The sequence below is a fragment of the Tiliqua scincoides genome, chromosome 9, assembly GCF_035046505.1.
Source record: "Tiliqua scincoides isolate rTilSci1 chromosome 9, rTilSci1.hap2, whole genome shotgun sequence".
NCBI lineage: Eukaryota > Metazoa > Chordata > Lepidosauria > Squamata > Scincidae > Tiliqua > Tiliqua scincoides.
The window spans coordinates 21,954,510-21,970,734 of record NC_089829.1 but is presented as its reverse complement, the minus strand read 5'-3'; the positions used below and the strand labels follow the sequence as shown (position 1 = coordinate 21,970,734).

The 16,225-nt window shown below is 50.9% G+C and overlaps 1 protein-coding gene across 1 annotated transcript in view; it reads left to right on the top strand.

Annotated features, from left to right (window-relative positions):
• ZFHX3 (zinc finger homeobox 3) overlaps positions 1-16,225 on the top strand; it is a 127,220-nt gene that overhangs the window by 47,749 nt on the left and 63,246 nt on the right. The window contains exon 3 of the mRNA XM_066636879.1: positions 3,540-4,036. Within this exon, the coding sequence (XP_066492976.1) occupies positions 3,540-4,036 (497 nt within the window). The remainder of the gene's footprint in view (positions 1-3,539; positions 4,037-16,225) is intronic.

Here is a 16,225-nt window from a genome sequence, read left to right as displayed (position 1 = left end):
TGAGGCAGAGTCAAGGTCCAGGGAAGGAGGAAGAAGTGGTCATGGTCAAGCGGATTGGCTTTGGCTCTGGAGAAGGTGGGGCCTGAGATGGCCTGAAAGGGTTATGTGGTGCTTCTCGAACTGTGGGTTGTGGGTCACGTATCACCTACCTCAGCTGCTGTTGAAAATATGGGAAGATAGGGTGCTGGAAAGGGGGAAGGCTGTGTGGTTATATTGCTTGTGTCAAGGTTGTAAATAGGCTTTTTTCTTTCTGATTCACTCTGCTACTGGAAAATGGTTGAAAAATAACCCAACTTATTGCTACATTCTCAGGAAAGCAGCAGGGTCTGGTGTCTTGCAGACCCTTGCAGACCCTGGTGTCTTGCAGAATGACTGCACTTCCAGTTTCATGATATCACTTCCAGGTTAATGACATCAATTCCGGTGGGTCCCAAACAGATTCTAAAAAGTGGGTCCCGGCGCTAAAATGTTTGAGAACCACTGGGTTAGCAGCACAATATTCTCTCTCGTGTTCTCTGCCTTGCTCATGCAGATAGTACCACTCACCCTGGTGGTTCTACAGGGGTTAAGGAACAGGGAAAATAGGGACTATGAGTAGGACATGCTCTGAAAATGGGGAGGAGTAAAAGGTACATCATTTGCCTGTGATTGTTTCCACAACAGTAAGCATCAAATACTGGCCAAAGAGACTCTCTGTCTTTGTTTCATTGTGTCTTGAAATTCTGAGCAACTCTTCCTTTTGTGGAGCTACAGGTTTTTCAGAAAGCAGTATTTGTGGTTTTTGATATCTGTTCATTCTGCAGATTCTTTATAGTGTGCCATTTTTATGAGGCATCTTGTCAAATGTTTCAAAGCATTGCAAAGGCTGTTGTTCAGTGACAACACCCAAGCTTGCTGTGGCTCTAGTCTAGAGACCATCCTTGCTGTAGACAGGGCTGCTACCGAAATGGGGCACTGTTGCCAGAAGAAGTGTGTGGCTAGAAAGGAGCCTGAGTGGGCATGGAGGGCTCTGCATGGGGGAAGAGAGGCTGGAGAGGGTGCCTGGAGGGCAGCCCAGTCCCCATGTCCAGCATGGGTGTGCATCAAGCACAGGTGTGGGTGGACCTTGAATGGAAGCATGTGCCAAGTGACACCTGGGGTGAGTGTGTGGCAGAGAAGGGGGAAGACCAGTATCTTTGAAGGTGGGCGCTTTTGCTGGCTGACTGGGGGTGGGGAGTGTTGGCCACCCTGCTTGCCAGATGCAGATCTTCTCAAGCTTCTGCTTTGAACAGTGGGCCAGGAGGGCCTATTGCCGGCATGGCAAATGATGGTTTATACTGACCGTACTTTCCGACTTGAAGCGTGGCTTGAGCTTCCAAATGTGGAGTCCGTGATTGACAGTGTGGCATTGGCTGGCCTACTTTCCTGTTTCCTTCTCCCCACCCTTCTGGAGTTCACTGCTATCTCTGGGGCAGTGGCTGTCGCCCTGGCTTGTTGATTCAGACCAGGGGTGCTCAATAGGTGGATCGCGATCTACCGGTAGATTGCGAGGCAAAATGAGTAGATCGTGGAGTGCCGACTCCCCCCCCTTCAGGTGCCTCTGGGAGGAAACGCCGGGAGTAAGGCCCATTGTACTCAATGGGGCTTACTTCTAGGTAAGTGTGGCTAGGATTGCAGCCTCACAGCCTAATCTTAGGCACGTCTATTCAGGAGTAAGTCCTGTTATACTCAGTGGGGCTCAAGGTACACCAACATACATTGTACACATAAATGTTATATGTTATGATGGCACGAACATTGTAAAAAAAACTCTGGTAGATCTCCGGGCCTTGCTGGGTTTCATAGTAGCTTTCGAGCCAAAAAAGTGTGAGCACCCCTGATTCAGACCATGTGTTGAACAGTGATGCAGACCAAACCCATCACTACTTCATGGTGGCATGGTGTGGTGTGGTGTGCTGTACTGTGACTTCTATGTCCAGTTTGGAGCAGGCAAACAAAGAGGTGGTTGGGTGGAAGGATCAGCTTAGAGATGTTCCGTTGCTGGAAGCTTGTACTCCATGGAAGAAAATTGGATGCTTCCCAGGTTTTAAAGGGGGAAAATCAAATTTGGGGGGACAGTTACCCTGTCTGCAAGGCTTGCTTTCTCAGCAAAACATGAAGGGTTCTTTTCTTTGAGAACATTGTGCTCTACATAACTCAGCACAGAGATTAGTAGTTTTGTGTGGTTAGGACTTTTGGAAGTATAAATGCCTTCATTTGCTTTGAGTCATAAGGAGAAATATACTCCAGGTTTAGAGATGAAGAGAGATGGAACCACAACCTACTTCATCCCAATACATTTAAATATACTTCATTGTGCATGAGGTAAGAAAATAGAAATGGAAGAAAAGTTGAGAATAGAAATAATCAGTGCCCGAGTCAGTCAAAGGGCAGGTTGTCTTATCTCTTAGAAACGGTGCACAGGCCCTGCAGAAGAGGCCCTGCAGAATATAAGAGAGGCCTATTATTGTGGGGGGGGGGAGAACTCTGAAAAGAGTAGGCCTTGAAACATAGGCCCAAAGTGGTAATGCAGTTGGGTATAAAATCTGAGTTGGCTAATCTTTAGAATCGCACTGAGATCTGCAGACGTATCAGTGGGGAGGCTGCCATCTTGTGTACCCTTCTCAGTGCCATTGTAGTCAGTGGGACTTGCTTCCGAGTACACAAGGCTAGGCAGAAAGTCCCCCAGTTACCCCAGACAAAATTAGGTGTTCTGACTGTATGTATGTATGTATGTCCTATTCCACCCCATTTTGTATATCCTTGAAAACACTGGTATAACTCATTTGTTTTAATGGGATTGGTGTCTGAAAGATCCATAGCTTCTCAACTTTTGCTTTTGCATTTTAACATATGCATTCTTTGAAATCCATGAAACAACCTTCTCCCATAATGATTGGTGCTTCAATATTGTGCGGGAACAGTGATCAGATAGATAGATAGATCTATCTAGATGTAGATAGTTAGATCTAGATAGATAGGAGGGAAGGAAAGAAGGAGCGGCGAGCAGTTGGAGATCATGTTGCACAATGGTCTTGCATGCCTTGGTGTTGCAGGTCCAGCATGCCTGGTAGACCAAGTACTGGGTGATGCTCAGTGCTTGAAAGTATTTTCCAGATATCATTTCCTAAGACTGTTACTTGTTCCACTGGATTAACTGGAACACAGTAGCTTTGCTTGCCAGTAGTAGAGCTCCTGATCTAAGAGCAATGCAGCAGTGGCACTTGGCTGTGGCTTTTTAAAGTTGTGTTTTAAAATACGTACAATTTATGTAGTCATTCTGAAAACATTTTGTGAGTGTGTTTGCAATTTTCCCACTATTTCCATTTCAGGTCCCGGGAGGGGGGGAACGTGGGGCATGTCTGAATGGTTCTGGGGTTCCCTGTGCCTGCCCTTGGAGCCTTCCTTGGCCCGGGCCCTGCTAGACACCCAGCTGGTTGTGGAGTGGGAGTGAGTCGTTGCTCTCCACTCTGCATTGTTTGTACAGCATTTCTTACTGCCTGTCTCCTTTCTCTGTGCAGTGGGTGGAGAGATCCCCTTGGACATGCGGATTGGGGGTGGGCAGCTGGTGTCTGAGGAGCTCATGACTCTGGGGGAGACCTTCACGCAGACCAACGACCCCTCGCTGAAGCTCTTCCAGTGTGCCGTGTGCAACAAGTTCACCACGGACAACTTGGATCTGCTGGGGCTACACATGAACATGGAGCGTGGCCTGCCGGAGGAGGAATGGAAGGCCGTCCTGGGGGACTCATACCAGTGTAAGTTGTGCCGCTACAACACGCAGCTCAAGGCCAACTTCCAGCTCCACTGCAAGACAGACAAGCACATCCAGAAGTACCAGCTGGTGGCACATATCAAGGAGGGGGGCAAGGCCAATGAGTGGAGGCTCAAGTGCGTGGCCATTGGGAACCCTGTGCATTTGAAGTGCAACGCCTGTGACTACTACACCAACAGCCTGGAGAAGCTGCGTCTGCACACAGTGAACTCCCGACATGAGGCCAGCCTGAAGCTCTACAAGGTAAGGTCCTCTTTACCCATTGCTTTGGTGCATGCATATGCATGAATGGGGGGGAGGGGACTCTGCTAGCTGGATTCCCATGAGACCAGGACAAACTCCCAAGATTGGGTGCTAGTGTGAGACTGGCAGCAGCTAATAAAAAATGTGAGCCCACAGAGAACCCTTCCCTTTTATCAGCCCACCACTCATAGTGTGGGTCTTGCTCTACTTCCTGGTGGTGGTGGTTGATTGTGGCGCTGCTTATTGTACCATGACTGTCAGCACTGTCCCCAGTGCTTGATGCAGAGTGCAAAGAGAGCGCTGTGCCCTGAGTTGCTTACAGTCTAGGCCAGTGGTTTTCACCCTTTTTCATCTTGTGGCACACTGACGAGGCACTGAAATTGTCAAGCACGCCATCAGGTTTTTGACAATTGACAAGGCACACCATGCTGCCAGTGGGGGCTAACATCCCCATTGGCCCTACTAATAAGTGATCTTCCCCCAAATTCCTGTGGCACACCTGCGGATCATTCGTGGAACACTAGTGTGCCACGACACAGTGGTTGAAAATGGCTGGTCTAGGCATTGACACAAGTGAGACCACTAAGAAAAGGAAGTGGGTGGAGTCTGGAGGAACCGTAAGCTGTTCTCTACTCCAACGATTTCGGCTTAATGTTCAGTAGGGTGTCATGCTGGATATCTTGAGGGGCTTTGTTCGTGGAAGCAAGGAACTGAGCAGTGGCATCCCTTTATCCTGCAGGGAAGGGGATGCACTATTAGTACTGTAAGTGCTGGTCAGGTGGGGAAGGGGGTGGGCTCTGCCAGAGGCATGCTGGGACTGCGCGTTGCGTGCAGCTGACGTGTTTTCTGCAGATGCCATGATGTTCCCTATGGTGTGAATGACACGCGTGTTCCTGAGCACTCCTCCTTAACACCGGACTCTGAGATACATGGGTGACCCAATGGGTACATCAGTTGCATAGGGCCCGAAGCACCAGTGGAAAGCAGTTGTGCCTGGAGCAAAGGAGCAGGCAAGAGCGAGTGATGAGATGATCTGGGCGCCCTCCATGGGTGCTGCTACCTGGCAGGCACGTCGTCCTGCTCTTATGGACTTCTAGCACTTGCCTCTTTGTCCACTTTGCCTGGCTGCAGTCTCTGTTCTCCCACCCCACCCCCAGCTGTGTTGGCTGGAAATTGAGCAGTTCTGCATACAGTAAATAGTCCTTTCACTTGTGCAGCAGAATTGCTCCAGACATTTCTATTGATTTTCACTGGACTTAAAGCTTCACCTTTTTCTCTAATCATCCCATAATGGCTTTAGTATGAACAATCAGGTACAAATTGCCATAAATCTCAGCAGCTTCCCTACGTGTTCCTTCAACTCCCTTCCACATGCCGCCCATCTTGCTTCCACCCTTTGTGTTCCTCAGGTCTCTTCAGTTCACCCTGTGTTGCCTCTCCTCTGCCCTTCCTCCATTCCTGAGAGGGAGTGGTCTGCCTCTTGGCAGTGGTTCCAGGCACCATTGTGGAGGACAGCTCTGTCCTTGCCTTGCCTCTCCCGCCACAGAGAGCCCTTCCTTGGGTGTCTCCTGCCTGTGGGTCCCAAATGAGCTGCTGCTGCAGCACACACTTTGGAAGAGCAGGTGGCCTCTTGCCCACCATCTAGCGGAAGGTCCTAGGGAGACTGCAGGGGGTCCCAGTTGGGGAGAGCCTGTCCTGGTCTTGAACCAGGAAACTTGGGAGGCTTCTTGGAGGGTAAAAGTTCCCCACGGAGTGATTCCTGGAGAAGACGTGCTTGACAGACTTGTTGCATGCAGACTGGAACTGTATGCAAATAGAAATGGCCTGCAGAGGTACCAGGGGGCAGCAGGTTCCAGGGGGTCCCCCCTAAAAAGGGGAAAGGCTGGGGAATTAGGGACAAGCTGGGCCGGTTTGACGATTCCTCTGAGAGCTGCTGCTCTGGGGTTGTTGGGAAGCAACTCCTTCCCTGCTGGTGGGCCTGCCTGTTGGGGACACTGCAGGGGCCACCGAAGACCCACTTGGAGCCCTCCACAGGTGCAGCTCCAGTGCTCAGTGGTTCTCCCTTGAGTGCACAGGAGGAGGATTCAAAAGCAGTCTCTGTGGTTCACAGAAGAGGCAGGTTTGGTTCCTCCCAGCTTGCTGCAGCCTTGGAAGGAGGCCTAATGTGATGAGGTGTTGGTTGTAGTGCCAGCAGTGTGGCATGAGTCGACTCGAGAGGAGCGGAGTTTGGGGTCAGATCCAAGGATGCAGGCCCTTGTCCCAAGGCTGAGTGGCCACTTTGTGTTTTTCTTGGGGAGTAGGCCAGGTGCTAGCCGGTTTCGCGTCTCTCAGGACCTTGCTTGGTGTGTTGCAAAATGGAGATTGGTGGGCTGTTATTTTTTCTCTTGCTAATGTAATCCATTAGCCTGGCACATGCATAATCAGTTTAGAGTGCAGTTAACTGGATGTAATCGAGTTCTTGCCTCTCTGCTGGAGAAAATCCTCCTCTCCAGATGCTGCCCAGGCGAGAGAGCGCCAAGCTTATCGTGCTCGCAATCCTCCTTGCTCGGCCCTTTTGCCATTTTCTTCTCTAGTTGCTGCTACTCTTTGGCTCCTTCTCTGGCACAAACGATGGCAGCTACTGGAAACGTACATGGCTGTCGGGCAAAAGGAATGCTCAGCGCCTGCCTAGTACTGCCTGAGTGCCCTGAACTCTTCCTGCTACTGCTGTCCTTCCCACCACCTTACAGGGGAGTGTCAAGACTATCTGTATTGCAGCTTGCCTAAGGCCACCTCTTGGGTTCACAAGAAAGTCAGTCCCCATTCGGCCATGGAGAGCTGCTTGCAGAATCTGAAAGCCTCCCTCCTGGAGCAGTGGCCTGTTGGGGTTGAGTGTGGTTGAGAACTCTCCTCTGGAGCTGACCCACTCAGACACAAAATTGGAGGGCGCATGTGCTTCAGCAGAGAGTAGGCCAGTTCCTCACACTGTTAAACAATGGAGTGCCACATTTAAGGGTCACAAATAAACTGTGCTTGGTTTCGATTTTGCCTCCGCACCCTGTCAGTTGCATGAATTCAGTTAACATCAGCATATCTTGCCACGTTGTTTGGGTACAGGTGCTCTCCATATTGCAGTGGAAGGTTCCAGGGCAGGTTTCAGGGCAGGTTTGGAGAGCAGAGTGCTTGGTTGCAGTCTGAGTTTTGGCCTTTACCTGTTCCTGCATGCGCTTGAATTCTTCATCAATGAATGGGCCTTCATCCCCCAAAGTGCCTTGAGCATGTGACCCCACAGTAAGAGGACACACGGAAGATGTGTCAAGGATCCCATCAGAGCTTGAATGAGTGATTTGAAAACCCTCTTGGTGCTGAGCAATGCTCAAGAGGCACTGACTCTAGAACAGTGCGTGGGAGTTGCACTCCCTTTTAAGGTGCAGCAGGTGTCCATCTTTTCCAGGTGGATGGTTGATTGGGTCAGCATGAGCAAGGGGGGGGCAGTAGCATGTTGAGTCCTTCTGCCTGCCATTTGTTGTCTAAATGCAGTGGTGCCTTGTTCGCACAGCACTTCTCAGCAGTGAGAGTGGAGCAACATGAGCGGTCCTGTGTCCCTTTCTCACTTCTGCTGAGGTGAGTTTCAGTTTGTGATTGCTGTAAAACTGGTTTTCTAGTTTGTGAAGTTGCTGGCTGTGCTTACTGTGTTTTGTTTTTTTAAGAGAGAGAGCAACGATCTCTTGACTTTTTTTCTCTCCAGGAAAGCTGGGTCAAGAGCTGCACTGGCTCCTCCCTGCAGCCTTGGCCTGCCTGACTGTGTATGTGGCTGAGTGTGGCTGCTTTCCTGACCCAGGTGGGTGGGGCCTTGTTTGGGGTGGTTGGGCTGGCTGACGGTTGGGTGTCTCCACCGCCGTAGGCCAGAACTGGAAGGTGTAGAGTTCTGTGGCCAGCCTCAGTCTGGATTCTGTGCGGTTTGTCGTGCCTCGGCCATGGGTATTGTCTTGGAGTATGTTATTGTTTTCCCTGCCTGCCCCTTCTCTCTTTACTTGCTCTGGCTCTTCACTTTCCAAGTGGGGTTGGGGTGAGGCTCACTGTGAGCCTCCGGCCTGGCTGGTTCTGGACCACTAAGAAGAAATATTCTGTGACCCATTTGGTTGTATAGGGAATAGGATGATGCTCGGAAGATGCGCCTGCTTTGTCAGGTGTGCGGAATAAAGATGATAAAAGTGCCTGGGAATGAATCCCTGCAATGTGGGGGCTGCTAATTACACAGCTAATTAATCCAGCAGACGTTGCTCTTTGCTGGTACAGATTGTGCCAGTTCAGCAGGCTGGCTGCCTGGGCCCTGTTTGGAGGGCCTTAAAGTAATACTTGGTGTTTCTTGCTTGAAGGGTTAACATGTCTGGGACCCCATAGCAGTCTCTGGCTTCAGAGGCTGAGGCAAGAGGTGTTGTGGGCCTTGAAGATCTCCGGGAAGGCTCCACTCCCAACCTGCGTCTTCTCCATCATAACAGAGGGGAAAGGCTGCTGGCTCTGGGCCAACATGTCCACCAGCGCAGCGTCTAAGAGATGGTATTGCTGGCTGCTGCCATCCAGTGAAATGCTTCTCCCTGTGAATTTGCAGCTTGACTCTTGAGGTACCATCACAAGGGGGGGGGGGAGTTCATCTCATGCCTCTTTGAAGAGATGGCAAGCAGCTTTTCTTCACCAGGAACTTTATGAACTAGTGGTGCCACACGTCGTCCTCAGCTCTGGCTGCCTGCTGCTGCTGCCACGGCCGCCTCCGTGCTGGTGGCAGGGCTCCCCCACCCCTCCCATCGCCTCCTGAGGGTGATTCTGGTGTGTCTATAAATAGCTGAGCTGCCTGTTATCTAAGCCCTGGCCGGGTGCCAGGTCTTGGCACCAGCTGGCTGCCAGCACAGTCCCCACGGCCTACCCACTGCAGTGTTTCTGAATTCAAAGCTGTTGGTGGGAGCAGGGGCGCAGCCCGGGCTCTCCCCGCCTTCCCTTCTGTGGGCGGTTGCTGCTGCCACTATCAGTTGTCGGCCTGCTGACATTTAATGTTGGTGATGTCATCCGGGATCCCCTTTGATTCTGACATGTCTTGGTTTGTAGCTACATGAGCCTCTCAAAGGAGTGTGGTTAGCCTCGGGGGGGGGGGCTGGCTGAGGAGTGAGAGCCAGTCAGCAGAGTGCCTGGCATGGGGAAGTGCTCTTCACTGTTGTTTGGCAGGTAAAGGAAGCCCTCAAGGACCCCCCCCCCCGGCAGTGAGGCTCCTGGCATGCAGCTTCAGCCTGGGCGTCCCTAGTGAAGTTCCTTGATTCTTCCAGATGGGGTGCACTGCAGTGCTGCAGGTCTCCAAACAAACATTTGGTTGGGCAGTTCCCCATCGGTGTCAGCTGGGGTCGGAGGTGCTGCTGGGGGAAAGCCATGATGCCTTGCCAGAAAGGGAAGAGGCTCTCTTCGGTACAGTGTTCTGTGCAGAGTTTTGTGTCATAAGGAGGAGGAAGGTTTTTGCTTTTCGTGGTCAATATCTCGCTTCCTCTGATCTGTGGCAGGAAGACCACCCAGTGGTGCTAAATTGGACATGAGCCAATCCACAGGCATGGCCAAGTGCCCGGTTCCAGCATGTGCTTCTGGGAAGGGCTATGGAAGCAAAGAATGTCTTAGGCAGGGTTTAGGGCAGGTGCACATCCATTTCAAGGATGCTTCAGGGTGGCCTCCTGCATCTGTTTCAGAAAACAGACACAGGCCCTTGGCACATGGTCCTGTGGGGGCCAGCACACCCAGGAACAGCTGTAGAGTCAAAAGAAGGTGCAACCAATCATATTCCTATTGGGGTTATGATAAGAAATTGTGTGGTTCCCCACCCCCCCACGCACGCAAGACTGGCTAGTGACTATGAAGAGTCTTTTCCTGCCTGAGCCTTTTGTTCTTGAACACAAGAGCCTGGCTGAGTCAGACCAAAGATTCCTCAGCTCCAGCTTCCCAGGAAGTCTGCATTGAGGGCCAGTAGCTCTCCATCACTTAATCACTCCTCCCATCAGGTGGCATTTGGTGGTTCTGTTCTACTCACATGTCGATAGCTGTTGACAGACCCCTTCCTTCATGAACTTCTCTAAATCCTTTGTGAAGCCATTTACACCAGTGACCACCACGGCGTGACAGGGAATTCCATGAGTTAATGTACTGTGTGAAGATGTGCACCTGTCCTGAATCTGTTGCGCATCAATTGTATTCAGTCGGTCTGAGCTGCAGTACGTGGCTCTGTATGTCATGCATAATTTTATAGCCACCCCCCCTGCACTGGCACTCTCCTAAAACAAATCTCTGCAAATGCTTCAGCCTTTCCTCATGGAGATGGTGCTCTGCTGCCAGTTCTACACCTTTTCCCGGGCTTCTGTACCCTTGTTTGACAGGGCAACCAGAACTGTGCACTTAGTCCCAGATTTGCTGAGAGGCATTCAAGGGCCAGCCGTTCCACCCTCAGTCCTTGTTCTAGTAATCCCTAGTGTGATGTTTGGCTTTTTGTCAGCATATGCTGCGTCCACTCACTGAAAGTATTGCTCCTGCCATTCACTGAGTGAGGCAGGAGCAATACTGAAAATGGGTATAGTGCCTTTGGAGTGTGAAGGGTGCATCACATGTGGCGCCTTGATGGCATCCTTTCCGCAGACCCTGGACAGTGAGTAAGTAGCCCGATCCCCTGCTGCAGCCAGGGCTGGGAGGAGGTGGCTGGCCTGAGCTTGTCTAGTGAACTTGCAACAGAAGCAAGGTTTGAACAGGGGGAGTCCTGCCACTGAGCCACTTGTGTTGCGCTGCCTCTCTGCAACCCCAAGATCTCCTCATTGAGCGGCCAGGTTCACCACGAAGCCTGTCAGTCTGTTTTGCCTCACTGTGTGCAAGTTGCACTGAGTAGTTTTCAGCAGCATGCTTTTGCTCTGTTTGTGGCACACTCTGGCCTGAACTTGCTTGGTGGGGGGTGGGGGACTGGCAGTTGGCCTTTGGGCCCATCCAGTCAGAAAGTTGGGGCTGGGTCCAGTAGCTGTTCCTGGGGTCACGAGGTCTGCCAGTGGTCAGATGCTTCAGTGAAAGGTGGGCCCAACTTTGGGGGCTCCCCCAAGTGAAAGAAGTGTTGTCGCTCAGTGGTGTTCAAGGACGCTGCTCTCAAAGGCCCTGGGTTTGAATCCCTGGTAGTATCTCCAGGTGGGACTGTCAAAGACTCCTGCCTGAAACCCTGGAGAGTCACTGTCAGTGTGTAGGTGGAGGAATGCTGGGTTTCCACCAGAGTCAGAGATTAGCCTTCAAACAAGAGATTAGCCCAGTGGTTCTTGAACTTTTCCGGCCCGTGGCTCCGCTGATCCTTGTGGCCATTGGTCACTGCTCCTTATTACATCACCTCAGTTACCCCCAAAATGGGGGTGAAGGTGTTATAATTATACACTAGAAACAAAAAAACAGCTGCCAGCATTCTGAAGCTGCAATCCTAACCACACTTATCTGAGAGTAAGCCCCATTGAACAAAATAGGACTTACTTCTGAGTAGACCTGGTTAGGATTGTGCCCTGAGTTTGTTAGCAGCACACCTGGAGGGTTTTGGAAAGGGGGTGGGGTAGAAGTGATGAATTTGCTAGGGGAGGGGAAGATTTTGTTTTGTGTGTATCTGCTAATTGCAAACTGATGTGAAACTGAGACCCAGAGACTGTTTGGCTGCAATCTTAACCTCACTTTCCCGGGAGTAAGTTCCATTAAACACAATAGGACTTACTTTTGAGTAGACCTAACTAGGATTGTGCCTTTTGTCTTATAATAGCAACCAACATGGGAAGTACCCCCCCCCCAAAAAAAGGAGGCGGGAGGAAAAAGGGGGATGGCTGAAAAGGAATGGGTATTTTTATTTTTTAGTCAATTTTTGGAGACAAAGCTTGTCTGATCAAGAGCGACCTTTTTTTCTTTTTTGAAGGGGGAGGAAAAAGAGAAAGGTGAAGATCCTTGGTTAAGCTGACACAGACCCGAAGCCTATGTAGGTCTACTCAGAAGTAAGTTCCATTTGAGTCAATGGGCTTACTCCCAGGAAAGTGTGGATAGGATTGCAGCCACACAGAGTAAGATTACAACTCACCCCCAAAGTGGATGGGGGCATGCTCACACACATACACCCAACATGCAGATGCCACCCCTATTCCCCCCAGGCAAGATGAAGGAATGCAGGCTGTGACATTTGGACACCCCACCCCCCACTAAGAGCGGGCTGGGCTCCCTCCTTCCCAAGCAGAGGAAAGCAGGAAAGTGCTGCGCTGCTCTCTCTAGGTCAGGCTATCTTCCCAGTTTGAAGCCTGCCAGGAGCGCACCCTGTGCTGAAGAGATGCAGCACCTCTGCCGCTGCCCAGCCAGCCTTCTCTCCCACCTCCCCCCACCATGTTTAACTCTCCCTCCCCACCTCACACGGCCCCACTCATCTCATTCACAGCTGCAGAAAAGCAGCAAGTAGGGAGGCAGCATCTGCAGCTGAGCTGAGCAGCTACGGCCACCTCTCTCCCCAAGATGCCTCATGATGCCCCTGGGGGCTATTCACGCCTCTCTAGGGAGCCCTGACACACAGATTGAATACCTCAGGATTAGCCTATTGTGCAGAAAGAATTCTCTCTCTCTCTCTCTCTCAGGCTTCATGCAGTAGCTGTTGTCTCTTTTCTTGCCAAGTACTAAAACAGCCATTTTCAAGCACTGTGCCGTGGCGCATCGGTATGTCACAAATGGTCTGCAGGTTTGCTACAGGAATTTGTGAGAGGGTCTTTTATTAGTAGGGCCATTGAGGGTTGTGAGCCCCCAACCAGCACTGCTTGTGGCTTGTCATTTGTCAAAAAATTGATGGTGTGTCTTGACAATTTTAGCTCCTTGTCAGTGTGCCATGAGATGAAAAAGTTTGCAAATCACTGTGCAAGAACCTGCAGACCTCCCTTTCTCCACCCACAGGCAGTATGGTAACAAAGGGCTACTCTGTCCCTTAAATGAGTAACTTGGAATCCTTTAAAAACCAATAACCCAGGCCTGCCCCACCTTTGTGTGGCAAAGCATTTAATGTAGACCTGCTCACCACAAATAAATGACAAGGAAATCGGGTCTCCTGAAAGCCAAACTGACCACAGCCCAGCTGACTGTGCAGCATCAAGACTTGCCTGAGCTTGCACGATTGAGTGCCTTGCAAATGCTCATCAACAAGAAGGGACTCCTGATTGACTGGGGCTTATGCCACAGGATGTCTGATAACACCTTCTGGTTGGCTGTGCCTGGGGAGTCTGTGGCTCTGTGGACTACTTAGAACTCTACCTGTGTCCAGGGGACTGTCCTTTTAACCAATTTTTGCCCACCCCACATGTGTATACATTTGGTCCCTGTTGTGTATATGCAACATTGGGCAGAAATGGCTTTTAAGCCTGTGGCCACCTCTGGCTCCTTTCTGGAGTGCCTCTGCTTTGTGGTTTCCTAGCTGAAGGCTTCCTTGGAGCAGGCCAAGTGATCCTGGGCTCTTCAGAGAGGCCAGGGCATTTTCTGCAGGTTGCAGGCCACAGGGCTGGGGAAAGCACAATCAGCACCCCACTCTGCACCTTCGCACAGCTTCCAATTTGCTAAACAGACACACTTGGTTTTCATAATACATCATAAACCAATGCAACACTGTCAGGTGTCTAGATGAGGAACTCCATGGGATTCTAGCTGGGTGCTATGTGCCTGCATTTGAACAGGCCCATTTGCTTTTTCAGAAGCAGAGGAAGTATGAAGCAATGTTGCTCATTGGGCAGCTAGCTGTGCCAAGGCAGAGCAGACAGGAGAACTACACAGGGTTGCCAAGAGACTGGTTTGATCCTTTCTGTCAAGCCTAGGCGCAAGTCTGAGGCTTCCGCACACTTTCTGATCATTTCTCTTTTTGCAAGGTGCGTAATACAAAGGTTCAAGGAAGGACTTGGAGACTTTTAAAATAAATGAGCAGAATAAATATAAAGCCAAGCATAGCACTGTTTTCAGTAATATATAAAGAAGCCTCGTATCCAGATGCAGTCTGCCATCTTTTCCTCAAAAACTGTCCAAGGAAGGGGAGATTCCATAGGGTGTGTCTGTGTTTTAAAACTGCTTGCAAGTTAGAAGCTGTTGTTCACAGTTTGGAGTTCGTTTTTCTTATGGCACTTGATATTTGTGTGTGTTGCTGTGTACTGTTCAAGCTGTATTGTTACTAGAAGTACAAGATCTCACCGTTCTCAGAGGTGTTCAGGTAGGCATTGTCCATGACAGGTGAAGTGTGTTACCCACCCACCACTTGTCCAGGTTATTCACAGACGTGAGTAAGTGGCGAACTTCCAGGTTCCTGACTGAACCTTGTGCAGCAGGCACCTGTGGTGGACCCTGTTGAGCCCCTTTTGAGTATGTGTTTCAGCCAGCAACTTGCTACTTCTTTTAGGCCACATTTTCCCACCTACCCTGCCACTGGTGGCCCTCAGCGACCGGGGGGGGGGGAATGGGGACGGAACACACAAGGTTAGTTCTGAATAGTTGGGTGCTTGGCTCAACAAGGTCATAGTTGGCCTGATACACAGTCAAAGCCGCCTTCCATCGAGGCAGACCCATCATCCATTGGGCTCAGCACTGTCCATGCCAACTGACAGCTGTTCTCCATGGTTTCCAACAGAATTTCTTCTTGGCCTTCTTGGAGGTGCCACTGGGGAGGGACTCTGGGCTTTTTTGTGTGCCAAGGAGATGTTCTTGTGCTGTGTTTGTGGGGAGATGGTCCCCTCCCAGGGCTGGATTGCCGCAGGCTCTTGCACTCTCTGGATGTCATGCTATTGTTGCTACAGTTCTGTCTCCCCTGGCTTAATCTAGGCCAGCCTTCTGGAGACCCAGGCTTGATGGCCCTTCTAGGGTGTGTCTGATGCTGGGATGTGTGTTGCATGGAGGTTAGAGGGAAGCAGCTTTCTTTCCCCAGCCCGCTCCCGTCCTGGGCAGAGCTTGCTGCTGCCTGCACATAGGGGACTTCAGGAGGCTGGTGCTGCAGGCATTTGCTCGGCCTCCACCAAAAGGCCATCACCCAGGAGCATTACAGTTGTCTGCATCCAGATCCTGTGCAGAACTGGGGCACAGCAGCAACAGCTGATTAAATGCACCAAGTGTCCGCAGCAGGGTTCCCTTGAAATGCCCAAATCACTAGGGTACAGCTAAGAGGCCAATAGAGTAATACCATCCCAGGGATGTGCCTTTTCATACACCCTGAAAACAACTTTGTGTAGCAGAAAGTGGGAGGCAGCCAGAGAAAAGACAGGCCTGATGGATTTGGTCTTACTGGCAGCATGTGAAGTTGGAGCCATGCCAGGGTGTCAGATGTCCAGGTAAGACCAACAGTTGTGACAGGGAACTGCCTGAAGGAATAGCGGCTTCTGATGGAATCCTGAGCGGTGCCCTGGGTGAGTGCATGATACATTTAGTGTTGAACAGGTTGGAAACTGTGCCCAGAATGCAGCCATGTAAAGGCAGAAGTGCCCAAAATGTCTGGTGCCCATTTTATGTTTGGAGGAGGAAATTTCTCCAAAATGCCTAGTTCAAGGGGTAAGGAAGTTGGAAAAGGGATAAATGGGAGGAATGCTGGATAACTCCAGGACACCTGGAGGTTCATTGGTCTGCCTTTTGCAAGATTTGGAGTCTTGGCAGGTGTTCAGCTTTGGAGAAGAGGGAGGTCGTGAAGCCTCCTGTCTGGGCCAGCTCCAGTGCAGCTGGGGCAAGGCAAAGATTATCCCTGGGCAGTGAGCGCAGCTTGGTCTGGATACACACAGTGGCTCCTGGTTCCTCTACTCAGGCTGGCTACTGTTCTCTACACGTTTTCTCAGCCCTGCTGGCTGGGGGCTCACGGGATGAACGTGGAGACCTGTCTGCCAGGGAGGTGCCATTGATGCCCAAAACAGCCTAGACTGCAGGGACCTGCTCTTGGGCCCAAATGCAGAGCTGCTTTTCCAGACCGCCTGGAGAATTGCCAGAATTGTGGGGAGAGGGGGGTCAGCAAAACGTCTCACTTGTGTTTGTGGTTCAGAAAGAGGAAGTGCTAAGACCGCCCATAAAAAAAGGGGACCCTGGATGTTTGATCCCTTGGTAAGACTTGAGAATGAGGAGGGTCTCCAAACTGCCCCCCACCTGTGCCTGAATAGAGCGATCTCCATCCTTGCTGACCCTTATGTCTGACTG